Genomic DNA, 26,337 nt, shown 5'->3' with positions numbered 1-26,337 from the left:
ACAGGATTTGCATCCTTATCGCTGCTACTGAGAGCGGGCGAATTTGTGACGTAAGGCGCCAGTCGCGCGGCCTTCGTGCGTTACGCGCAAACGTGCTTGCGTAAGATCGCGGCGTAGCGTCCCTCCTTGCCCCTCCGAATGAAAGGGAAGGTCCCAGCGAGCGAGTGCCTTTGAAGCGAGCGGCAATAGCGGCGGCTCCGGCTCCCCTTGCGGGGGCTGTTTTCCCTCCTCTCCCCCCCACGTCTGGCCCGGTGAGTCCGCTGCCCAGCCGATCTCACCCCCCCGTTTGGTTGCTATAGAAACGGGTCCTTCCATTCTCTTCCCCCCCCCCCGCCGCAGTCCGTTCAGGCAGATCATTGGGGGGAGGTTGGTGTTCTTGAGTCGGGGGAGGGGGGTAGGACACCGCCCGTGCTTCGTTGGGAGGTGAGAAAGAATGGGGGTGGGTGTCCTCGCGTTGCCGCCTGGGGGAGAGGGGGGGCGAGATCCATGGGGGAGGTATGTATGTGTGTAATTACTCAGTATAATCATGCTTCCCCCTCTTAAACTACTGAGGGTCCCCAAACACGTCACAAAGAAAGCGAAGAAATTTAAATAATCTAATGTTCGAAAATATCATCAGTGATAAACACCTATAGAATTTGTTTAGTGTATTATCACATTTAGTGTGTAGTTGTCAGTATGTGGTAATATTAAACGTTTTCATTCCCTTATTTAATTGAGAACATGCTTGTTTTGATGTTTCCTTTCTTAGAAAAAAGAGGATTCTGCTCTCCCCCCTCACATGTGGAGCACCCTCCTTGATATGACAAAAGGCCCTTCTAATTCAGTATCTTGGTGTTCAGAGGTACATTGTTTCTGAACGTGAGTGTCCTGTTTAGCTATCAAAGGTAATAGCTTCTGATGGATGTGTCCCTGACTCACACTGAGAGGTTGCAGACACTGCCCCTAAGAGTTCAATTTTGCAAACTATGAGATCAGATTGTGTGTGCCTTCTTGTTGCTCTCTTATGTTTGATATGTAAAATGTTGTTAAAATCTGACTTACAAAGTAATCTTGCTTGCTCAGTTGTGAACTGTACTGTGTTTGGTAAGGCTAAGTACTAGGAAAAGGAAAGGTCCCCTGTGCAAGCACCAGTCGTTTCCGACTCTGGGGTGACGTTGCTTTCACAACATTTTCACGGCAGACTTTTTATGGGGTGGTTTGCCATTGCCTTCCCCCCAGCAAGCTGGGTTCTCATTTTACTGACCTCAGAAGGCTACCTTGAGCCGGCTACCTGAAAACCCAACTTCCGCCAGGGATTGAACTCAGGTTGTGAGCAGAGCTTAGGACTGCAGTACTGCAGCTTTAACACTCTGCGCCACGGGGATCTTTTATTTTTATTGTTGCACCATAAATAATGTTCTTATTTACAAAATGAGTTTGAGTGTGTTTAATAGAATAGATTCATTTATATAGCACAAATGTTAAAATATTTGTATGTAATCCTTATAATGTTCCTGTTAGAGAGTTCAGTGCTACTGTCCCCGCATTTCTGATTTGATGACCAGAGAACAGTATTTGGGCAGTGCAGGTTTGTTGCTCAGGTGAGATTTGATTCTTAGATTCCTTGTTACGTGATCTTGTGGTATGCCAGAAAGACAGTTGCCTCCTATATATTTATTCTGCTATCGCTTTCTGTCTTAGTTTTACTTTTGAATGGTAAGCTAGTAGACGTTTTTAGAGCCAAAATTATTGGCTCCGATATTATTAATATTGTTATGTTGTTAATTTGGTTCTCCAAATAGTATTCTGCAGCAGAAGTGTTTGATTGAAATAAGTACTCTCCCCGCCTTCCAGGTTGAAGCTAGTTGATAAATCTGCTCCGTTTTTAGTATCATTTTCCTTATGGCTTTGCTGTTTTGAGGGGAACAGTAGAACCCTTTCTTGACTTAAGGTTGTTAGTAAGCCTTCAGGGTTTTGTTCAGATCTAAATTTTGTTTTACTAGTTCTAGGGAGCTCTAAAAGTTAGATCAATTTGGGTGGGAAGACCTTGTCCAAGGATATGGACAGCCTTGATACAGGCAGCCAAAGAAAGCTTGAAAGATCACACTGATGCAGAGAAAATAAACAAGGTTCCCAGAACAGACCAGCTGTAGGTGGTAGGATTTAGGGTTTTTAGTGTTTTCGGTTATTAGCAGTACCATTTCCATCAGAATTGCATTGAGTCCACTGAAGTCAGTATACTTAAAACAGTGTAACCCTGCTTGTGACTGCAGTTTAGAGTGTGCTGTTTCTAAATGCCCCAGTTGTCACTTGTGTTCATTTTGTAACTCAGTTGGAATAACTAGGCCCCTTGTAAGTTATATTTTTTAGCAGTTTTCATTTTTCTTTTCCTAAAATGCTTGGGTATAATGCTGTTGCCATCTGACTCATAACTTTAGGTAAAATCTTTTTAGTTTGATAAGTACACTCTTTGAGACCTCCTGCCCCATACTCCGATAATGTTCTATCAGATTTAACTCATGCCAAAAACACAGGCCCATTGAGAAAATGCTTGTGAATGCCTATGTGTGATGTGTTCTGTTGGTTTTCTTTGGATTAGCAATGGGACCTGTAGAAAGAGAGTGTCAAAATATGTTTGGATGGTTTAGGTCAGTATTGGTTTAAAAGCTGCATTTTTACTTGTTCTTGGACAACAGTAGGAACCAGCAACAGGTATTGGAGCATGGGTGGGAAAAGTACAGGTGCCGCTTGGCTCTCCATACGAGCTGAAGCTGCCTATCAACCTTCCATATAGCCCTTTGTTATGACAATACACTCCAGTCCTGAGTATTATGACTTGTGATGCACTGACACAGCTGTTAATGCACTGGGTATGTATAACCCAGGTTATTTAAAAGTTTCTTCACTTGGGGGAATATGGTAACATGTGACGGTGCATGTTTGCAAGCACTTACAGCATACAAATGCTTATTTGGAAACTTGTTGTGGCAATTCTGTGTAGAGTGGCAAGTTTCAGTTGGCTGCTGGTTTAAACACAATTGTCAAACCAGGATTTAACTGTTTGAGGGTTTTGCCTCATGGTGTCATACACAATCCACCATCTTTTTGCAGTGCTTTTCCTCCTTTGCTTCTGGGGTCATGCAAACCATTGTTTCCTGTCTGAATTGGGCAAATTATGGTTTTCAAAAACCTAGGTTTTTTTCTAAGTTAAATTTATAATTAGACTTTAAAGTGTGCTTTTTAATTCTAGTTTGGAGGCAAATTATAATTTTTGCAAATTTAAGAAATGAGGGATACCATTTGAGTGGGAAGAGTTAGAGCATGAGTCTGAGGCATGGTTCCAGCAGTCAATTTGAGATTTCTCTGTTATGTGTGAAATGGCTTTATGTGAGGGCACCATTTCTAAGTATTCCATACTAGTATTTATAGATTTAGCAGTGAGAATATTTAAATTACCATGCCCTGTTTTACTGTTTTGGATCAGGCTATTCATGAGTTGTATGCATGGAGAATATGTTAAAAAAAATCTAAATTATGTTCTTTGAAATAAAAGGAAAGAATTTGAGCACTTGCTTTACTTCATTAAAGTCCATGGGATTTTTGAGTGTTTAATTTTGGCTGCATTGTCTGTAATATTTTGTTAAGCTTAAGAATGACCAGATAAAACAGTGTCAGAGTGCATCACTGAAGACAGTTTATTTTATAAATAATTCAGGATGTTTAATCTGAGATTCCACCAAAGATTTTGCTGGTTTCAGACTAATTTGTGTTGTATTTTTAGAAAACCATTTAAAGATTGGAACTGCTTCCAAAATAAGACTAGTTTGTACATTTTCTCCTTTTTGAGTCTAAAGACATCTCGATTTGCTGAATGAAGACTGTGTCCATGTTGCTACTGAAATGCTTTGTAGTCTTGAGCTCTTGCAAATTACAGAAATGTCAAAACATTTCTTACTTACAGCCTGAATAATTTGGAGTTTGAAATTAAACCTACTCATGTATTTGGCCTCTTTGGGGGAAGCTTTGAAGGCAAAGCTGAGAGAAGTGACATACTTGAGCTTGTCTTTAGCATCTAAATGGAGCAAGACAAGAAGCTCTTGAATTTCCCTCCCTTCCCTGGGCTTGAATGACATCACCGTTACTTTCCCTCCTTCAGTGCTGAATAGAGTCTGCTGGCTGCTTTCAGAGCCAGCCTCTTTCCCTGCCCCATTTTAGGAATCGGCCATTTAGTAAAGTGCACTGAGGCCATGAGGAGAACTTAAGATTCAACAGGCATTCAAGAGGGAAATAAATATTTTTGCTTGTTTGTTCCAAGAATGTATCATGCTCTAGGTGACAAAGGATAGATTATGATTATGTGATGGTATGTTCTGTGTTTAATGCTTGCTTATTTTGCTTAAACTGTTAGAGCACTTATAAAAACGCCCAAGTAAGCCCCTTAAAATAAATATTGCTTAATGTCCAGATCCTGTTTAATATAAATGAGTTCCTGAGTACCTTTTTGTGTGAAATGTTGGAATTCTGGGGTTGTGTTTAATCTCTGAAATGCCTTTTTGTATATACGAGCAAAGTTTGTCACTGCTAATATTGTATTGCTGCAGGTGGGGTTTCTGGGGAAACCTTTTGATATGCTTTATGAAATGACTCAAAACTTGTTAAAATAGTTCAAATTAGAGTATATTTTCAGGTTTTCATAGTGTCTTGTGGGTAGATTTCAAGTTAGAGGCTTGGATAGACATTTTAAAATGACAGTGGCTCTTTATATTTTCTGAATAAATCATTTCCATTTGTGCTAGCCTTTCAGGAAATCTATAGCTTATGGGGAAAAATGTCTGCAGTTAAAAATGGTATTAAGATCTTGTGCATTTGGATTTGCCTTGATGACAGGTGAGATATGTGCTGAGATAGGCTTTGTATGTTGCAACCCCTAGCAATTTGCAGGAGCCAGGCCACTCAGTGTTGTGATGGTGGGCATGTTTCAGTTTGGGTTTAACTGTGTCCCAGCTGAATAGAGTTTAAGTCCAGTGGCACCTTTAAGACCAACACAGTTTTATTCAAGGTATGTGCTTTTATGTGCACGCATGCTTCCTCGGATACATAAAAATGGAAGGTGTTTGAGGAGGTGTGCATGCACACAAAAGCTCATACCTTGAATAAAACTTTGTTGGTCTTAAAGGTGCCACTGGACTCTAACTTTATTCTGTTGCTTCAGACCAACACAGCTGCCCTCCTGGATCTGTGTCCCAACTGCAACACTTCAGCTACCTCAGAAGAGTTAAATGGCAATGACTTCCTTACAAAGGTGAAAGAAAGAGATGTGTTGCTGGCATTGGACATTTGGGAACCCCAGCTGTTGAGTTATCAGACCTGCTGCTTCCTCTGCAGAGCCCTATCCTGGGTTCTGTTTCTCGGTCATGCAAGGTGTGATAGAATGTTGTTAGAATAGGATGGAACAGAGGCTGTCATTGTCTTGGGCAAATGTCATTTTATTTCTTTTTAAAAATTGTGGTTCTGACTTTGGTGTGGAATGTAATACTTCTCTGAAACAATTTGATTCTCACCCTGCCACCACCTTCAGGGTTTCATCTCCCCTGTTAATGTTTTGAAAATAAATGTGGCTGTTATACAAATAGTTTTCTCTATCTTAATTCATATTGATATTCATTCACTGCAAGCTGTTATGTTAGTGATATGAATTAATATAAGCTATAAAGCTTGCATGGTTACAGTCTTTCTGCAATTAATTTTGTTTTAAATCTTTACCTCTCACACTTAATAGAATCTCTCTGTTACAAGCTGATATATCTATTAGGTGAACTGTAACTTGTAGGGTTACATACTGATTTCTGAAATGAGTTGCCTCAGCCTTCCATTATGATGACATTTTCATCATGCATTTGTGATATTTGAATAAAGCTATTTTATTCTGGAAGTGTTAGGTACAGTATAAAATATGCTAAATAGAGAGATCTTGCTAATAGCAAAAACTATTATATTGTCAGTATGAATTTTCAGGTACCTTATTCCAGTAAGCTTTGTTATTGATAAGGCACAAATATTTTTCTGAAAATGTCCAGCTTCTTCAGAGTTCTGACTTCAGTCTTCAAAGGAAAATAAAATTCTGAATAAAAAACACAAGCAGCGGCTTAATTCAGAATGTTTTAGGAATAATAATATCCGAAGCTGAACTGTATTATTCCCTTTTTTGCCTTGCCTTGTATCTTAATGTGCTTGCATTTCCAAATTGTGGAAATATGTTTTTGGGATTGCCTGCTGACACAAATCCTGTCATAGTGAATTGCATTCCCCTGTGGTTAGTCAACAAAACAATGCACAAACTATTACTTATGTTGTAGCATGACAAAAGTTGTAGGAACATGCTTTTCACAGAGCTGGAAACATTCTATTTGGCTTGCCCTCAAGGTTCAAGTTGTCTGCAACTTTTAAAGTTCATGTCTAGGACGAGTTCTAGCCCTGTACCCTAGAATGTCTAAGACTCCTTCTTTGGTGCATAGTCATCATGGATGGCAATAATGTTTGATAATACTATGTCTGATCTAATCATATGATCATGATTGTAACAGCAAGGGTAGAATCATGCTGTCTTTACATCTTGATGTTGCTTGATAGGATAGGATTGTGTTGTTGCTCACAGTGGCGAGCTGGAAATAGGTCTCCCTTTGCCTGCATTAGGTACCCATCCCTGGCCTCAGTTTTCTAGAGCTGAAGATGGGGAGGGGGTTAATGGCCTTAATTCCTTGAACAGTTTGCCTAGTTTCTGTGGTAAAGGCCATAGAGACTAGGGCAGGCTACCTAGACTAGTGCATCATATCCTCCCTCAAAAGCTTTTGGTATTTCCCAAGGGAGTGTTGGGAACCCTGTTTGGAGGAGCTGTGCAGACACCTGTCATAGTGCTGCCCTATATCTCAGAGAAGCCATGCTAGTATGATTGCCTCCCTGGCAGCTATGTTGGTCTCTTTTCTGGCAGCCATGTTGGCCAGCATCCTGTTCACAGACAATTTGAGAAAAGGGCCAGGGACCTCTATGTTTGTGGTGAGGTTTACACTTGTCAGATTAATTACAAGTTCAAACATTGATGTTTTGTATCGCACAGATATCCCATAGAAATCACTGATCAGCAGTTTGCTATTTGGTATGTCTTGATTCTAAATCTTAGTAATTTGTGATTGCTGGAAGAATTATGCATAATTTGAGTTTTTGCTGTTCCCCGAGTTAATGTACTCAGTATCTTCAAATAAATGTATAGCTTAAGTAGAATACAGAACAATATTGCACTTTGTTTTCCTCCAGAGTTCAGTTGTGTATGATGCTTCTTCTTATTGCCTGTTTTTTTTAGTTTTAATTTTCCGACATCCTTTGGGGACTCAATTTTCTGGACTTTTGTCACAACTCTTTTCCCCTGGAGAGCTAGTGCTTTGGCAGTATGTAGATTTATTTAGAACATTATACTCACACACTATATTCTACCCTGGGGCACTGTGAATCTTGAAGCTGTTTTATCAAAGAAATGCTAAATAGCTGTTGAAGTTGAAAGAGACCGACACCATAATTTGTACTTTTTTGTTCTCCATAGCAGCCATAAGGATTGAAGTGGTGTTCCTCCGGCGATTTAAAAAAAAAATCATGTCAGCCTCAGTTGGACAGAAAAAAGGGTCTGGGAGACAGCGCAAGTGTGGCTTCTGTAGATCCAATAAAGATAATGAATGTGGGCAGCTGCTGATGTCTGAAAACCAGAAGGTGGCAGCACACCACAAATGTATGGTAAGTGCCCTGAAGGACACAAACTGCTGTGGGGCTTTCAGAGTGGGTTGCCATCATGTGGTTAGAGAGCATTTGTAAGGGAGAATTGGGAGGAGGGGCTGGGCAGATGGAAGTGACTGTCGTCCACCTTCTGCTTCTTCTGTCAGTGCATTGTCTGCCTGGGTTTTTTCTTCTAAGCTTAGTTTTGGAACTTGAAGTAGCCCAACTGGTGGAAAACAGTTGTGGATAGATGGGATTTCTGCAGAGGTGCAGGGAGGGTTAAGTACTCCTTGTCTCATCCACTGATATTTTCCTGTGCATATGTCACCTGCTTCCGATTTGGCAAGATGTGTTTGCTAAGATAACATGCACTTTTGTCCAATGGATGCAATGCTATGATCAACTGGAGAGTAAGCCCCTTTGAAATCACTGGACTTGCTTTTCAATAAACAGGCACAGGGTGAAGCTGCACCATATAATTGGAAGTGGATCATGACCAGCTCTGTCAGGATTTCAGTTAGTGGTGTATTTTGTTTGAACAGCTTGTCAAATGTAGAAGTTTGAATTGTCCTTAATTGAATCAATGTTGAAATTTCATTTTCTTGTTGCATGGTACGTTTTTCAGCTGTTCTCGTCTGCCTTGGTATCTTCACAATCTGATAATGAGAGTCTTGGAGGCTTTTCCATTGAAGATGTGCAAAAAGAAATAAAGAGAGGTACCAAGCTGGTAAGTTACTGTTTTTAGACCAAAACAATGAAGTTTCACTTAAAAATGAAATTTCTTGGAATATTCAGGAATTTGTCAACATCCCAACTTTGTGCCCCTGCTTATATGGGGCACTAGTGCAGTTCTGAGGCTGTGTCTGAGCAATGGTCATTATGCCCCATCCTGAAGATTTTGCTTCTGACACAGCAAGATCTGTTCTAACTTACTACTGTGCCCCTTGAATATGTTCTCTCTTTATCATTGAATAGTAATGTTCATGAACAGAGAGCTATTGTCTGCAAACAGTACTGAGACAAGGAAAGGAAAGGCCCCCTGTGCAAGCACCAGCCGTTTCCGACTCTGGGGTGATGTTGCTTTCACAACGTTTTTACGGGGTGGTTTTGCCATTGCCTTCCCCAGTCTTTTACATTTCCCCCCCAGCAAGCTGGGTACTCATTTTACTGACCTCGGAAGGATGGAAGGCTGAGTCAACCTTGGGCTGGCTACCTGAATCCAGCTTCCACCGGAATCGAACTCAGGTCGTGAGCAGAGAGTTCAGACCACAGTACTGCATTACTGCTGCTTTACCACTCTGCGCTACGGGGCCGCTAACTGAGACAAAGCCAGGTGCAAATTGACAAGAAAAGAGGTGTAATCCTTAATACTATTTTAGTGGTTCATCAGTTGTCTTTGGTAACAGGGTAGTCTGCATTATCAAGTAACTTCATAGCATAGAAAAGTTGGGTGTATTTGTAACCAGATAAATTTCTTCAAACTGTCAAGTTACATTAAAACCATAGGTTAATTTTGCTGTTATACTAAACCAAAGGCTTGTTTCACTTCTAGGTGTATTTCTGATAGCAAATTAACTGTGTGCCATACTTGTGCAATTTGGATTAATTTCAGTGGAATTTGTGCAAATAATGTGAATGATGACTTCGTACATAATAAGTCTATCTTATTCCTAGTCAGGCCATTGGTCCATTTAACCCATCCTAGCTTCAAGCAAATAGAACGATAAACAGAAATGCAGTTTATGGTAGAGCGGAGCTAGTCTGTGAAGCAGTTGTGTAGGACAAACGTACTTTTCTGGGGTTAAATGGCTTTTTCTGCTGCCTTTGATCCATACAACTCTAGTTTACTTCTCTTTTTGAATCTGAAAAATATAGTAAAGGGTAAGCTGTTTGTCTCTCCGGTCTTTCTGCTGTCTTTGTTAGTGAGACAGAAAGCAATAACATTGGTGTTTATGAGACTGTCCTTCTCTTACAGATGTGCTCATTGTGCCATTGTCCAGGGGCAACCATTGGCTGCGATGTAAAAACCTGCCACAAGACCTATCACTACTTCTGTGCATTGCATGATAAAGCTCAGATTCGAGAAAAACCTTCCCAAGGCATTTACATGTAATTATTGGTATTTTACTTCTCTTTTTTGCTTTTTATGTAGAAGGCTTGAATGGTCATTTGCTTTCTGTGTCGGTGCTGTCCTCTTCAGTTGTTGCTGGTGTACCAAAGTAGTTGCTGAATATAAACGTATTTAAGTGTATTTAAAAGGCTCTTATTTTGGTGGACTTAACTTTTTCCAATGTTCTGCCCCTAGGATATTGTGTCGAAAACATAAGAAAACAGCCCACAACTCAGAAGGTAAAATTACTTAACATCGATTGTTTTAAATAGTTGTGCAGCAGACATTCAGTTCATGAAAAGTAGAGTAGATCAGAATCAGAATAATGGGAAGCTAAACACAGTTTAGTAATGTGGTACCTGGAAGAAATATAAACACTCACCAGGAGAAAGAAGGATGGGCAGAATGCCAAATGAGGCTAGAAGACAACCTACGTTTTTATTTGTGTTGTATGAAGTAAGTGGTCCATTTGGGTGTGATGGACTCTAGACCTGACTAAGCAAGGTGCATGGTGTCCAAACTAATTTCTCAAAGACATCCATGAATCTAGCTAATAGCCTCATTAGTTTATTTCAAGGGGGAAAGCATGTGGGGACAGAAGTGAGGAAGCAATTGTTTAAGTGCTCTTGGGCCATGGATAGTGCATTTGACCAGAAGGTACAAATTATACTGAAATATGAAATAGTTGTGAGGACAAAATCACAAAGCTTCAATAGCCAAAGTGATGCTCTGGCACTAAGATCCATCATGAGGTCAATGAGTTGGAATTCATAGGCACATTTGGCTCTGTTGGACATGGTTTTGGTACTGACTAGCTAGCTCAGTGTCCTTGCCAGTTTATCACAAGTTGTACCACTTTGATGAGGTTGCATGCATTTGTGCCCCACACACACCATCATCTGCATATGTATTTCTTTTTCATAATCTAACAAAGTAGGTTCTGATATGTAAAAACTTCTTTGGTAATATACTTGGTTTTTCTTGCTTTGCTGCAACAGTCCAATGCAGCTGCTTCTCTGGAATTTGTCACTCTCCCATAAGCTTTTTTGGCACTAAGTAATACTGTACTTGTGTGTAGAGGTATCTTCTTAGTGGTTGCTGTACAAATGGTTTGAGGTCCATCTTCATTTCTTGGTGAAGACTTACAAAAAGATTTGCATGGTTTTTAATGTTTTCCAAAGCTGTTTGGTTGTTCTTTTTATAAGGCTTTGGGACCTGGTATTAACAGAAGAGGAGAATGTTGCCATTTGCGTCTGAATTGAAACATAAAGGTGGCTGCTTGCTATGCATTCTGGTTCATAGGGCAGTATGGTCTAGATACTGTTTCACTTTGAAATATAACTTTCCTATAGATCTGGAACCTCTCATTCTTCGAAAACAAATCTTTTGGGACAAGTGCAGTCAGTACACTTGGATGGCTAGTCTGCATGCAAATTCCAATGAGGCAACTTCACACTGGAGTTTTTCTTTGAAACTTCTTGCTGAGATGTGTCTAGGAAAACCCTTCTTTGGATTTTCAGAAATCTCTTTGTTCATCTTTTCATGTAAAATATTTGTATTCGCCCTTGCTTCTTTTGAACAAAGCACAATTATTAAAATAAAGCATGATGAAGGATCAAAACTAAAAGCAAAAAACCAAATATATCAGTGCAACAGTGGAGTACCAAAATCAGCTGACAGCAGGTTTGTTAATGGTAACTGATTCATCAGTTTAATTATTGTTGGTGCAGAAGAACATCTGTTGCAGAAATGTCTTCGCTCGCTTTTAGAGTGCCAGTAATGTGGCTGATGACATTTAAGAACATAAGAGAAGCCATGTTGAATGAGGCCAATGGCCCATTCAGTCCCAACACTCCATTACACAGTGGCCAAAAAAATGACGTGTCATCAAGAAGCCGTCTCTCTGTTACCTCCACCCCAAGCCTCAAGAATACGGAGCATCACTTGCCCCTGACAGAGTTCCATCTATACCTTGTGGCTGATAGCCACTGATGGAGCTCTGTTTCCCTCAGGAGGGAATCTCGCAATGTTTGTTCCACTGTTGTAAAAGTCCTGTCTTGTATAACCACACATGGCATCCCCTCCAGAGGGGAAAAGTGTTTTCAAGGTAATCGTTGTGTATAGTTGATACCATGCAGTAGCAGATATTCTGACCTGTTTAAGGCAGAGGTGTCAAGCTCATTTGTTCATTGTTATGGCTTCTACGCAGTCCTACATGGGACTGCATAGTTGCTGGCCAGTTATGGAGAAGAGCTTCCAAACTTTTCTGAAGAAGTTTCTAGGTTCTGTAGTGCTTCCTGCCCCCTCTGTCTATACAGATCCCTTTTTCTCGCCCATAGGGTCACATGATAGGGGGGTGAGCTTCCTCAGTTCTCTTCTTACTGCCATGAAGAGAGGATGTGCTCCTAAGCAGCTGCTTTGTTGGGCCTCAGAAGTACCAACAAGGTTTTTCCCCGCAAAGATCAGCAAAGAATTTTTGCTACAAATCAGTAGGATGGCTCTGTTTTTAAAATGGGGGGAGTGTGGAGCAAAAATAGCCTGAAATGACATTCATACCTCATGCTTCCTATGTTTGGGCAAGGGCCACAATACAGCCACATGCCTGGCTTGCTGATGCCTTACCCCTAAAGCCCATTAAGCCAGAGTGGCAAGACTTAAAGTCACACTTCGGGGGAAAGCTCTGGGTGTCCCAGTCTGCCATGGGGAAAAACCGACTCAAACAGGCAAGGGTGCAATGGCCCGTTCAGTGACTTTGGCACCAACACCCTTGGTATCAGAACCACAAACCCAATCCTCTGCCCTGAGATCAGTGTTGGAATTGCCTCCAAAAAGGCTAAAAAGAGAGTCAAGTACTTGTATCACAGTCTGGCTCAATCACTGTTATGACAGTGCCATTCAGTCTCCCCTCAGGATGGACAGTCTCCATCTCCATGGAACTGCAGCTCACCTGCTCATGGTCACCAGTCCTCCCTGCTCAACTCAGAGTCAAGCATCGACACCAACGATCTTCAGATCAAAGTCCCCTTGGTGCCACAGTTCACCATCAGGGCTCGATGTAGACCCACTCTCATGTTGGAAGATGCCCTCACCATTGAGAAGGGTAGGAAGGTCTCCAGATTCCTTGGAGGATGAGGTTTTCAAGGTGCTTCCTACAGGCGCACCCATATCATGACAAAGGGCAACTGGGCATGCAGCCACCAAGTCAGTGGCCATTGCAGCAAACTCAGTGTGGTCCGTTTCCATCACTTATGCCATCACAGTGAGGACACTTGGCACCTCCACATGCTCCATACCCATGACAACCTACAAAATTTCCCACAAGATTTAGGCAAGGCCACCAGGACCATTTTGATGGGGAAGCCCCCATCATAGTTCTGACTTTGAGGATCCACTCTACTAAATTTCAGAAGTGGGTTTGGAGAGAGCACTTCAGAGGATACTGTTGGTGATGTCAGCTCCCTCTCCAACAGAGGATCTTAAGATGTACTCAGAGCAGTTGATCCGAATGGTGAAAGCCCTGGGTCTAGAGCAGGGGTGTCAAACATGCGGCCTGTGGGCTGAATCAGGCCCACAGAGAGTTCCAATCAGGCTCTCTAGCAACTGGCTGCTTCATTTTCCCTTGCTTGCTTTTTTCGGTCGCCATTTTGTGTTTCTTCCCAGATAAGCCAGAGCAGCAAAGCAGCCTTTCCCTCTCCCTCCTCCCTTTTCCAAAAGGGAGGAGGAGGGAGGAGCAGCCTCAGCCAATGAGGGAGCTTGGCTCTATAACTCTGCTGTGTGATTAAGTTTGCCAGGCTCAATTAATCACCCTGCAGAGCTACTGAGACAAGCCTCTCTTCCTTCTAATGAATGGCTGAGGCTCCTCACCCTCCTCATGCCCCAGGGAAGGAAAGAAAGAGCCAGTCCCCACCATCAGGAGAGCTACAAAGAGTGTTTTTAAGACTAGCAACGTTTTAGTGAAGGTATGAGCTTTTTGCCTTGCTACAGAGAGAGAGAGTTTTGTTGGGCTTGTTATGGGTGTCACTGGGATCCCCTCCTCTTTTTCACTGTACTCATGCCCTCCAGTCTTTCTCAATAGGAAAGCAAGTGAACTATTTAGAAGAGAAATATCAGCATTAGGCTGAAAGTGTATTCCACCTCAGGATTACCCAGCAAATTTTCCTTAATTTTTGTTTCACGTTTTCCTTTGATTGGGGATCTTGAATTTAGACTTCCCAGATAGTAGGCTGACATTGACCACTGTACATGGCTATCTCTCTGTTCTTGTAGTTTTTTTGCGGGGGAAGTTGTATTTTTTTTTTAGTTGTAGTAATTTTTCTGGGGAAGAGTATAGTTTTGTAGACAAACACATAGCCCTCAGTCTGTACCATGATGCCTTCACATGTTCTTCTGAGTATAAACAATTTTTATTAGTAACATATGGTAGTAGAACTATATCTACAACTTATAAAAAGCTTAAGATAAAAAAAAACATCATTCTACCCCACATCTTACTTTTCTCCCACCCCTCCCCCCAATAATTGACCCCCGCCAGTGTTATTTTTTTTTTTAAAAAAACAGATATTAAAGGTACCTTTAACTATCAAGAAAAAACAAAAATTGATTAAGAAAAAGATCCCCCCTTCAAAAGTTATATTCTTGTCTTAAAGGTCTTAATCTTCGATGCCTTCACATGTTCTTGACTGGCACATGAAGCAACTTCTTGTACGAAAGCTCACAATGCCCAGCTGCTTCATGTTCCTCTGGGTCTTAGACTCAAAGCATTGACCATGAGATGTCTGTAATGAATATCAGTTAATCAAAAGTAGGTTTGCAACTTGCAGCTGTGCACACCTGAACAGCACATATTCAAGACTGGTACACCACAAACATTGTCTGCAATAATTCATAGCAAGAGGTGACATCAGAGACTGTAAAACAAAATATTGCAAGCATGCTAATATTTTAAGCGTGTTTTATTTTAAGTTAAAAAAATCTTTAATTGTGTGTCCGTTCCCTTTATAAAGTTTATATGTCCGCTACCTGGCATTACATTTTATGATACACATGCCCGGCCCGACAAGGTCTCATTTATGTAAAATCCAGCCTTCATAACAAAAGAGTTCGACACCCCTGGTCTAGAGTTTAATGCTTCAGAACCCCAACCATCTGACCCTATAATGAAGGTTTCATGTAGCCCCATCTCAGGTATTGTGTTGCAAGGAATGCAGGATATAGCAGTGGCCATATAGGCTAAGCCAGCCTCAACACTAGCATCATCAAAGAAACCAGAAAACCTCTGCAAGGTCAGGGAAGAAGGCTGTAATTACTTGTTTTGCCACCCTCACTAAACTCCATAGTCTCAGAGGTCCTTCCAGCCAAGGGAAGAACTGGCAGTCATCGTCTCTCAATAAGGAGGGCAGGAAATTCAGGCTGCTGGGAAGGAAGATCTCCTCTGGGGGGATAGCACTGAGGGTGGCTAATTTTACAGTTTGATAGTGACCTGTGATCTAACACATTTCAGAAGGTTTTGATGAGCTAGAGCATGAAGTTCTATATTCCATTGCTTCAAGTGCAGCAGCCAAAAACAGTTGGCCAAGTGGTATCAGGGGAACCCAACGAGCCCTGCCTTAAATGAACTGCTACAGTCAACAGTCTGTGAAGAGGAGATGGGGTTGAGGCAGCCACACAATCCCACATCTTCCTCTGTCAAAGTCCCAAATTCAGCAACAAACTTCTTCTGGTCATCCCTGGCCCAAAGGACGTCCGTCTTGCCCCAACTAGGGCCAAGGCTTTTTCGGCCCTGGCCCCATACTGGTGGAATCAGCTCCCTGTGGAGACACAGGCCCTACTGGATTTGTTACCTTTCTGTAGGTCCTGTAAAACGGAGCTGTTCCGCCAGGCATTTTGTTGAGGCAAGCGGGCGTCCCTCCCTTCTTGCCTATACCATCGGCTGTCCTCCTCCATAGTGATCTGTCATCGGAACTATTTATTCGGGCCAACCTATACTCCAACCTGCACTATGAACCCACCCGCCTTTGTTAATGCAGTACTGTGTCGTATTATTGTTTTAATTGTATTTTATTGGGGGGGTTTATTTTATTGTAAGTGACTGGTTTTTATCTGGATGTAATCCACCCTGAGCCTGTCTGGGAAAGGGTGGAATATAAATGTACCTAAATAAATAAATAAAAATTTAACCACAAGGGGAACTGTGATGCTCCTCAGCACCACAGGCAATCTTCAAGCACTGCCAACTATCCAAAGATGCCAGCTACACTTTAATTGCTTTTTGCAAACTTCTATTTCCTGCCAGTTTCATGGAAATATCCAGCCACCCAAAATGTTACTCCCCATGTGTAAGCACAGATGCACTTCCAGTGCCTGCCTCTGCTGTGTGCAAATGCAGTGCACTTGTCTAAATGCCTGACCTTTGTCTCGCACCCCGCTTCCATTCAGTCTGTTACATAAGGCAGCGCTTGTATGCAGGGAGCCTGGGGAACGTGTGTATTTCAGCTTCACCTCTAATCTTCCCCAGGCTGCCGAGAGAGGCAGGCAGGCAAGGAGCTGTGCATAGTTGGATCAGCAAGTTAGCAGGCTCCACCTCACTGGACTTGGTGGGCCTCCTCTACCCTCCTTGCCCCTTAGGGTTGCCAACTCTAGGTTGGGGGGGAGAGTCTGCTTTTGAGGAAGGGAGCGACCTCAGCAGAGGGTATAATACCTAACATAGGCCCTTCCAGTCCACATTTGTACTGGTTTCCCCTCAGTTGTTTGCAGGATGGATAAGACCTCTGGATGGACCAGTTCTGGCCATTGGTCCATATGTTTGATATGTCTGTTTTAAGGCTTTCAGAGGTCAGAGGAACTTGTTTGCATTTGGCCCAGAAACCAGGTAGGAGCTAGTGTAGTGCATGCCAAATCAAAATTCTTTTTTTTCCTCCAGGGCTTCCAGATGACCTTGCTTTTGCCTCTTGCATGAAATAGCTTTTTATTAGTTTGTTGCTGCTAGCTTTCAAAAAAATGGTTTTAATAGCTTTTAAGAAATGTTCTGACAGACTTGTTTTTGTATAACTACTGAGTGACTTCTCATACTGCTGGTTCATTAGCTTCATGGTGATTTTTGGTGTAGGTTTTGGAAGCCTTTTTGTGCTGAGTACAAATGTGTTGAGGAAGAAAAGAACTTCTGGATTTACTGCCCAAGTCTTGAGCTAGTAAAGATGTGGTGGCATTGTGTAGATCCCTACAATTTGCTTGCCCCCATTTTTAGTCTGCTCTTTTCTTCATATTTCTAGGCTATCCATACCTTCATTCTCTACAGGGCATTATGTAAAATTATTCTGGCTTATGAGGTTTCTTTTCTCTTGTCTCTTCAAGCAGATTTAGGCGAAGGCCTTAATGAACATGAATTGGAACCATCACCTCCCAAAAAAAGGGGGCGTAAAGGAAGGCCCAGAAAAATGAGTCTCAAAGGGCAGTCAGAAGACACTCGATCGACATCTTCACATGGCACAGATGACATAGAAAGCAGCTCTTATGTAAGCAGTTTGTGTGTTTAAACTCTTGCATGATCATAGGTTTCTTTTAAATTTGAATATTAAGATTGCTTAGCTATGTTCTGTTGAAACCATATTTGTTGTTCTGGCATACTATTTTAGAAAAGTGTTTTTCTTTCAGAGAGACAGATCACCCCACAGAAGCAGTCCCAATGATACAAAACCTAAATGTGGATTCTGTCATGCAGGTGAAGAAGAAAATGAAGCTAGAGGGAAGCTTCATATATTCAATGCCAAAAAGGCAGCTGCACATTATAAGTGCATGGTGAGCAAGCAGTGTTGTCCTAACTCTCTGGCAAAGTACACGTTTTCAGTAAGCAGACTTTGGGTTGTGAACAGAAATTCCCCTACATCCTAAATCGGAGCTTTGTGCCACTGTTTGGTCAGGACTGTGCTTGTCACTGTTGGTCCTGTCCAGACAAGGGTAAGCTAGTGTGATGAAGGATAAGCGAACACTTCCTATCCCATCCATCTTCCAAGTTTCTTGGCTGTCCTGAGTTCCATCTCAAAACAGCACCACCCACTTGAGGCTTTGAAGTTACCAGGACCTTACATTTCTAATGCTGCTTTCTGTATCTCTTTTTAGTTGTTTTCTTCTGGCACTGTACAGCTGACAACAACATCAAGGGCAGAGTTTGGTGACTTTGATATTAAAACTGTGCTTCAGGAAATCAAGCGAGGGAAGCGAATGGTATGTTTCTATGGTTTGAATCGTAACTGCATGTGAATATTAGTGTCTGGCTATATCTTCACAAAATTAAACTGCTTTAAAACTATGTTTCATAGCATGGCTTCCCTGCCAGAGGAACTCTGGGGGGTCCTTACTTTGTGATGATACTGAGAAAATATTTGACTTCTGTCTGTGGGTTCAGCAGGTGCTTTCAGCATGTTGATGCTGAGACAGGTTCTTCCATGTCTTATACATTGTTATCATACACAGGCCTGGCGCCAGGGTTTCTGGTGCCCCAGCCTGAACCCTGCGCCCCACCCCCCCAAGGACTGTACTTACACATGCAAAGTGCGAATGCTTGACCCACCGTGCCCAGCCCTCTCCCACTTCAAAGGGAGCTGGAAAGACCTCTTCCTGGCTCCCTCTGAAGTGGGAGAGGGCCGGACACAGGGCCGGCTGAGCTGTGTGTTCTTTCTTCAAGAATACACGACTTGGCCTGCCATTTGTCCACCTCTCTCTCACTTCAGAGTGAGCCGAAAAGAGGCCGCCTCCAGGCAACCTCTTCCTGGCTCCCTCTGAAGTGGGAGAGGGTTGGGCCAAGCTATGCATTCTTGAAGAAAGAACGCACAGCTTGGCCCAACTGGTGCCCAGCCCTCTCCCACTTCAGAGGGAGCCGGGAAGAGCATAAGGGTCCATGCGAGCAGGGACGGGTAGGTGGTGCTCCCCCCCCCCCCCCGCAGTGAGGTGGTGCTCCAGGTGGCCGCCTACCTTGCCGACTCCCACTCACCAGCCCTGATCATGCTGGCAAATTGCTTGTATCCTGCTGAAACTTCTCTGAGAGCATGAGATGAAGAATCAGGGTATTGTGGAAACAATGAAGTGAAAAGAGAAGTATTAATTAGGTCCAGTTAACTTGTTGTCCTTTCACCATAACAGAAGTGCACACTCTGTAGTCAGTCTGGCGCAACTATTGGATGTGAAATCAAAGCTTGTATCAAGACTTACCATTACCACTGTGGAGTGCAAGACAAAGCAAAATACATTGAGAATATGTCTCGAGGAATTTACAAGTAAGAACTCTTTTGGTTGTGTTTTTACCTTTGACTAACAGATATTACTGAAAGCTGATACAGTGACAGACTTGTGAATCAGAAAGAACCTGTATTCAGGGCCTGTTTACTTGAAATGGTACAAAAACTGGCAGTAAATTCTACTGAAATCTATAGGCCTCTTCACTAGTGTAGGCTTGATATAATATTAACCAGGATGATGATGTGTATTTTTAAAAGACACACTTTAAGTGGGCAGTGCCAATATTTCCTCTGAGTTCCCCAGTGTTGTGAGCAGAAATTCTACCTTGTGAGCGAAAAAAAACTAGTAGCATTAAAGTTGTGAGTGAGTCTACATTTGACTATCGCATAAATTAGTTTTTTAGATTATTTCCATAACCTTGTAAAAATCTCAGAATAAATTGTTTTAAATTATGTTTAAACTATATTTTAAGAATAATTTAAACATTATAAGAGAAAACAGAATCGAGTTAAATTTCACCCACTTCTTTCCACTATATTGGTAGACCTGGTCTTAGACCATTGCCCTGTACTGAGCTTTAGAAAAGATACCAGCACTTGGTGGTCAAAACTCTTGTAACCTACTTTGGTTTTTTTTAGTGAAATATGACAACCAGCATTACATGTCAAGTGTAACAGAGAAGAAGTAATCACTGTCAGAACCCTGCATAACCTAGCAAACAAGAGGTTGCTTAAATGTTACCAACCTTCCCAGACTATTTATGCAAATATTTATATCCCATTTTCCCCTATGATCCAAGGCAGTTTACAACTCATACTGAAAAACATAATAGGAATGTGCAAAAAATTGCATTTTCTGGCTCCATTTTAGCCTGTGTTGTTATTGTTCAGTTGCACAGTCGACCCCATGGACAAAGTCACACCAGGCCCCCCTGTCTTCCACCATCATCTGAAGTCTGCTCAAAATTTTAGCCTGTAGGGACTATTATAGTCAGTGTGCCTTTCATAGGCTGTAATAGAGAATCATTTTGGGGGCTCTGAGGGGGCTATTTTTTTGAGACAGAGGCACCAGATTTGCAGCATAGCTGCTGATGCCTCTCAAAAGCTTCACCAAGTTTCAAAAAGATTGGACCAAGAGATCCAATTCTAGGGACCTAGAAGGAGGTGCCTCCATCCTCCATTGTTTCCAATGAGGGGGAAGTACCTTGTGACCATGAAACAGAAATCTGTGAGCAGCCTGTTAAAAATGTGTGCTCCAGCACAGCTTAGAGGGAACTGTGATGCCAAAGTTGGTGTGTGCTTTAACTTATTATAGATCTATTTTTCTTCCACAAGCTATTCATTTAAATGGCAGATGACGGTGTACATTTTTACAGAACATCCTAGATGTTCTCTGCAATCCTGTCATCAGCCCTGTAAGGTAGAACATAGTTGCCCCACATTACAGATGTGATTCTGGGAGTCCCTGTCCTTGTACTTCAAATGTCATCAGTGTGGCTCTTGGAAGGATGTTCTAGCTATTGCCATCCTTCCAAAAGCCACATTAGAACATAAGAGAAACCATCTTGGATCAGACCAATGGCCCATCCAGTCCAACACAGTGGCCAAAAAAACCAGGCGCCATCAGGAGGTCCATCAGTGGGGCTAGGACACTAGAAGCCCTCCCACTTTTGCCCCCCCACCTTCACCAAGCACCAATACAAAGCATCACTGTCCCAGACAGAGTTCCAACAATATGCAATAGCCACTGATGGACCCCTGCTCCATATGTTTATCCAATCCCCTCTTGAAGCTGTCTATGCTTGCAGCTGCCACCACCAATGTGAATTTCAACAGCTAATCTCCTCTCCCATTGTCATGTACATTAAGGTTTTTTTTATTTGAGCTGCTTTATCAGCTGATGCTTTTATTTAGAAGCTAAATAAAAACAAGTCCATTTTGTTAATTTTTGGCCAAGATGATACTTGAACTCTGCATTTGTCAGCTTATTTTTAGCCAAAAAATCCAAGATACAGACGTTTCATTGTACTGTTCCCAAGGATGGCTGTACTTTCTTCAGCCACCTAAGTAGCCTATCCAGGAGACATTGTTAGTATAATTTTTTTTTATTTTCATATATACATTACAGCCTTGACATGACCAGTCTATCCTATAGAGAATATATTTCCACTATTCATCAGTTTCTTCAGAGAGGTCATAAATAAACATCTACTTATATACACATACAGAGGTAGAGAATAAGCAAGTACACATTGTCATTAAGTTTGAGGATTAAATTCCCGTTTTCAAAAAACAAAATTCCTTTTACGTTAAAAAAAACCCCATATCACTAACAAAATCCAACAAGTTTCATAACATTATTAACCAATAATAAATCCATCTTTGATTTTTATTAATCTTTTTTTCCCCCAGGACACATTCTTAGTGGCTCCCCATAATAGGTGGGCCACAAGGGGGCATCCACTGATCAGTGTGTTTACAGATTCTGCCAAGTCAGTATTGATGACCTTGGTGGTTTTGCTGCCAGCTATAGCCTCAAACTTACCCTTCCTTATTTTTCCTTGTTTGAGCATTTCAGCTTGTTACCAGAGGTCACTTTAAGCAAATTCTCACCTTGATAGTGGCTGTAAATGTTTGTGGGCAGCCTTGCTTTGGATTAGCTAACTTCTCTCACTTGGTGGTGAATCCCTCCTTAAAATTGGGTTGCTGATCAAGAGCTGTGCTGGTTTAAGCCATGTCCATTACTCTGGGGTCTTCTGTACCTAAAGGTGAAGCCTTTACAGTAGCAGTGCCTGTGAATTGGGTCAAGACTTTAGGAATGTGTAAATGAAGCTGGCTGTTGTGATTTATTGTTTAAAGTTAAAAAAAACTGTCATCAAAAGAGAAGGTGGGGCTGCTGAAGAGCGTTCAGATAAATGAGTACTATTTGGTTCACCTGAATGTTATCTCTTTGAACTATACTAGGGATAGAATAAAGTTAGAGTCCAGTGGCACCGTTAAGACCAACAAAGTTTTATTCAAGGTATGAGCTTTTGTGTGTGAGCACACTTCTTCAGATATACTAGGGGCAGCTACACAGATGAATAAGTACTTAACTGCAGAGATTTTAAGCAGAAAATCATGTCAAATTTCTACAGCTCATGAAATCTAATACTTTTATTTGCACAATTACACAATTTTCTAATGAAGAAGAGATGGTATTTTTAAACTGCTTTAATTATTATCAGATATTTCTAACCAGCATTTCCCTAACATATGCTTTTGAATGAATAAAGAACACTTTCCACACCCTTTTCTGTAACTATACAAAACATTCCACTGGGTGATTGTTGCCGGGGGGAGGAGAGGGCAGAGATTGCCTTGGTTCCATTGTTTTTGTCACAGTTGAATATTTGCTGCTGCCAAGTTGTACATTGGTTTAACTGCATCAGAAGGGTTGAGATTTGCATGTGTGATCTGAATATGGCTTAACTGTGCAAAAGATCCACTGTGTTAGGCCAGGGAATAGTGTCTTACGGTGTTCTCATGGCCATTCTATTTGACAGTCTGTGGTCTGAAGAAAAAAATGCACTTGCTGGAAGGGATGAGGAGGGTCACAGCACTCTGTGGGCCAAGGTAGTTGTTATAGCTCAGATGTGGCTCAGCTCTGACACTTCCTGTTCCCCTCCTCTTTGAGTAGGCCTTATGGCACCCTAAGGATTTACATGGGGCAGCAGGGCATGTGTTTCTCTTAAACAAGTGAGTAACCCAGCAGCCTTTGCTTCTGAAAATGTGGGACATTCCAGCTAGTCAACAAAGCAGCCAGTTGAATGGCAGCTACTGGGCTAAATAAAACTACTGGAAGCCGCTCTGAGTCTATGGGACACAAATTGAATAAATTGAGCCATAACTTGATTTTTCTTTGTGTGTGTGTGTGTGTGTATTGCATGGCTTTGCATCATCCTTTAGGCTTTACTGTAAAAACCATAGTGGGAATGATGAAAGAGATGAAGAGGATGAAGAGAGAGAGAGCAAAAGCCGTGAAAAGTCTGTAGCTGACTACAGTGGAGTTCCTCAGCAGCAGCAGCTCAATGGAAACTAGGTATGGAAGCTCTCAGCTGACAGCCCCTCTACCTGAGATGCCGCTGTACCACTGACCTAGGTGTTAAGAGTGGTAAGACATTTTAAACTGAGCATAATGCCAATAAATTTGGGTTTTTAAAAAACAACAACAGCAGCAACAACTGGAGTCCTTTTGCACAAGAACTGGGGTTATTTCTGAAATTCAGCTGACTTTGTAAAAGAAAGGCCCTTGCTTCTGCCAATAAACATAGCTGTAATGTCCAATCTGGTAATATGCTTTCCTCTTTTATTTTTCTGCTATCTTAACATTTACTCTTTTCCCATCGTCTTTTTATTTTTGAACAGGTTCAAGGGACAGAGTAAAACTGGGAATGAATAAAACATCCATAACTGCTAATCTTTTTAGAAAAATGCTTTATAAGGTCAGAGAAGGGTTAGTAACTTTTTTACCCTGCCCAACTATTAGAAAATGTCATTGAACTGCCTGAAACGTTCATGTGTGTGAGCCTTCAATCAGCGGCAGAGTTTCTTCATGTCAATATAACGTAGTTAGTTGTCTGCAGTGTCTGGAGAAAAAAAAAATTCCTGAAATGCTATATAAATGATATGTAATGTGTACAGTGTCAAAGCTGAGGCAGATGTGGAAATAGTAAATTCTCTTTTCTAGACTGAATAAGAAGTTTGGGATATGTAAATTCAGTGGATTTGTGTACCACGGGAAGGTCGTATGTTTAATTTACAAAGTGGACATGCCTGTGTGATGGCAGCAAGTTGGTGAACATGTGCATTTTTGTGTTGACCTTCGCACACAAACCATGGCGGTGAGCTAGGAGGGAAAGCGGTGTCCCCCCTCCTTTTTTAATGGCAGAAGCATCCAGTCAAGAAAAGAATTCTGCAGCTTCAGAAGTATGATTGAACCATGTGCTACGACAACGGGTTCTACCCCTAGCATTCCTGACTGGAGACCTCTTGATCAGCTGTTGACTATGAGCTGTGAGCGTCAGTACTCATGCCAAAGGGCTGTAGTTCATTCTCTTGACCCTAACCATCCTCCTTGGCCTTTTCCCTGCTTTACCTAGAGCCTGTGGCATTTTGCATCTGAAAATGAGAATGGTTATGTCTGGAAGCAACAACACCCCCTCCCCCTTCACATCACTTCTTACATTTTAAAGTTACTGCTCAAATCTCACTACGGAAGTTAGCCACCTTATTGGACATCATACCTCAAGTGCTCTGTGCTGCGTGAAACACATCTTGTTTTGTCCCAAATATATATATATGTGTGTGTGTATTTATATATATTTATATATTTATATATATATATACACACACGCATACACAGACAGATCCTGTATGCTGTAAGAAGAATGCAGAATAAGACTTTGGATTTTCTTTGCTTTTTGGTTTTTACAAACAAAAAGGTCAGTATTTATTTTAAGTCTTGTGACCACTATAGGAGAATGTTTTAGTATTTGATTATAGTTTCCTGGCAGATCAAGTTGAATGCTGTTAAAAATCTGAGTTCTCTACTGGAGTCTGATTAGCTTGACATTATGCCAACTTTAAACATCCTTGTTATGATGTCATAAAATCCTGGTATTTCTTACCTCTAGTTGTTTTTCCCATTGGTCTTGTAAAAACCTATTGTTTATAAACACAACCAAAAAGTCATACTAGTTAGCAAGCTAGCAAAACTCACTTCAGATTTTATCATCTTTTGAAACCACCTAAATGTAAGGCAGCACAGCAAATGAAAACAACAGCGACAGTTTGACAGAAGAGTGACAGATGCTCACTTGCAATCGACACTGCAAAAGATTTTCATGACCTGGTCTGTGTTTTTGAAACCTTGTTTAATTTTGTGGGATTTTTGTTTTTAACCTTTTATTGTCCTTTTTTTGTAATTCATTTCATTATTGTTTCAAGGGACTCAACTGTTGTATAATAGAACTTCAAAGACTCTCAAGCTGGAATTCAATCCATTTGGTTTGAAAATTTCCTGGAAGAGTTCAGATTTAGCAGAAAGGTTGTCTATAAAAAATAAATCTGTTAACTGCTCTTATGCCATTGACCAATTTTTTTTTTAATTTTGTATTGTAATGGTCAAGATTAAAGACGCAACTTGTGCTGAAATAGATTTTTACCAGGGTGTGCGCTCTTTCAAAAGCATGAGTTGTTTTGGGTTTTTTAAAAAAAGTCATGTAATTGTTTCAGAATACAAACATCTCTCTTACTATATTAGATCAGTGTTGGTTTTTTATTCTTGTCATGTCACTTTTTTGAAAGTTCTGGCCAAGTTGTAACATGTTCAAAATAAACAAGATAAATGCCAACAAAATTCTAAACCATTAAAAAAAAGCTTACTGCCAGTATGTTTAAACTTAACTTATTACAGAATTTTTTGAAGGTACCAGGGTTCTGAGCCACTAAGATGTTCAGCCTGTCCACTCTTGTCATTTGAGTGCAAAAAGTATACAAGGCTGCCCAGGTTAAGTTCTGTGATCCCTTTGGAAATAAGAAAAAAGGCTGCAATGCCTCAGGTTTCCCTCCCCCCTAATTTTCCTTCTCTAGAACATAGGCACTTCTTGTTAGCAACACCTCACCCTCCTTCTTCCTTGCTAGAAGGTGCATATCACCCACCAAAGTTTGCTTAAAAATTTGCTTAAAAAAACAACTTGATCCTCTGTCTTGCCATTGGCTACCACAAGAGCATGTATTTGGCTCTGTAGGTACCTTGTATGACATTTTGATGACTCTTGAAAATAGTATCAAATTGCAGTGATCTAAAGTTGACCATGGTGTTTGCTGTAAGTGTAACTGTGCAATCCTAGACAAAGGATTTTTAAGTCCACTGAAATTAGTGAGCTTAAGTGTAACTTTTCTTAGGATTGCACTATGTATGTGTCATAAGTTGTGTTGGCAGGTGTACTAGTTCCAAGTGCCTTAAAATGTACAAACCCGCATGTTCACACAGCGTTACCCACAGGGCGGCCATAGCCGCGGGGTTAAGACTTAAGAGTCTCCTGCAGTGTATGTGTTGCTTGGCACAAAGGAAGCTGTCTAAAACTGCATGTAGTTGGTCTGTGTGTGCTATCTTATAACTTTGTCTTTTTGGTATAGCCCTCCTCCCCAACCAATATATCATGAATTCTTTAATATTTTATGATCTTGACATTAAAATGTAGCATCTAA

General features: G+C 41.3%; 1 protein-coding gene across 3 annotated transcripts; it reads left to right on the top strand.

Annotated features, from left to right (window-relative positions):
- PHF6 (PHD finger protein 6) lies at positions 1 to 26,337 on the top strand. Of its 3 annotated transcripts, none has more exons than XM_060248926.1 (12): positions 8 to 251; positions 752 to 887; positions 7,577 to 7,764; positions 8,369 to 8,470; positions 9,719 to 9,852; positions 10,049 to 10,092; positions 17,207 to 17,364; positions 17,504 to 17,647; positions 17,969 to 18,073; positions 18,989 to 19,122; positions 23,032 to 23,164; positions 23,491 to 26,337. In XM_060248926.1, exons 3-11 carry the CDS (start codon positions 7,627 to 7,629, stop codon positions 23,162 to 23,164), a joined length of 1,092 nt encoding a protein of 363 aa, XP_060104909.1. In that variant the 5' UTR covers positions 8 to 251; positions 752 to 887; positions 7,577 to 7,626; the 3' UTR covers positions 23,491 to 26,337. The 3 variants fall into 3 exon arrangements, with proteins under 3 accessions (XP_060104908.1, XP_060104909.1, XP_060104907.1); XM_060248924.1 differs by having other exon boundaries at positions 17,204 to 17,364; XM_060248925.1 differs by lacking the exon at positions 23,491 to 26,337 and having other exon boundaries at positions 1 to 251; positions 752 to 861; positions 17,204 to 17,364; positions 23,032 to 23,409.

Source organism: Heteronotia binoei, chromosome 11 (genome assembly GCF_032191835.1).
Source record: "Heteronotia binoei isolate CCM8104 ecotype False Entrance Well chromosome 11, APGP_CSIRO_Hbin_v1, whole genome shotgun sequence".
Lineage (NCBI taxonomy): Eukaryota > Metazoa > Chordata > Lepidosauria > Squamata > Gekkonidae > Heteronotia > Heteronotia binoei.
Note: the sequence above shows the minus strand (reverse complement) of the source record. Positions and strands in the feature narration are given on the sequence as shown.

Coding starts and splice junctions, on each gene's coding strand:
- PHF6 (XM_060248924.1), top strand. CDS start 7,627: ATGTCAGCCTCAGTTGGACAGAAAAAAGGGTCTGGGAGACAGCGCAAG. Junction 10,093..17,203: donor AACAGCCCACAACTCAGAAG/GTAAAATTACTT, acceptor TGTCTCTTCAAG/CAGATTTAGGCGAAGGCCTT. Junction 17,365..17,503: donor ACATAGAAAGCAGCTCTTAT/GTAAGCAGTTTG, acceptor TTTTTCTTTCAG/AGAGACAGATCACCCCACAG.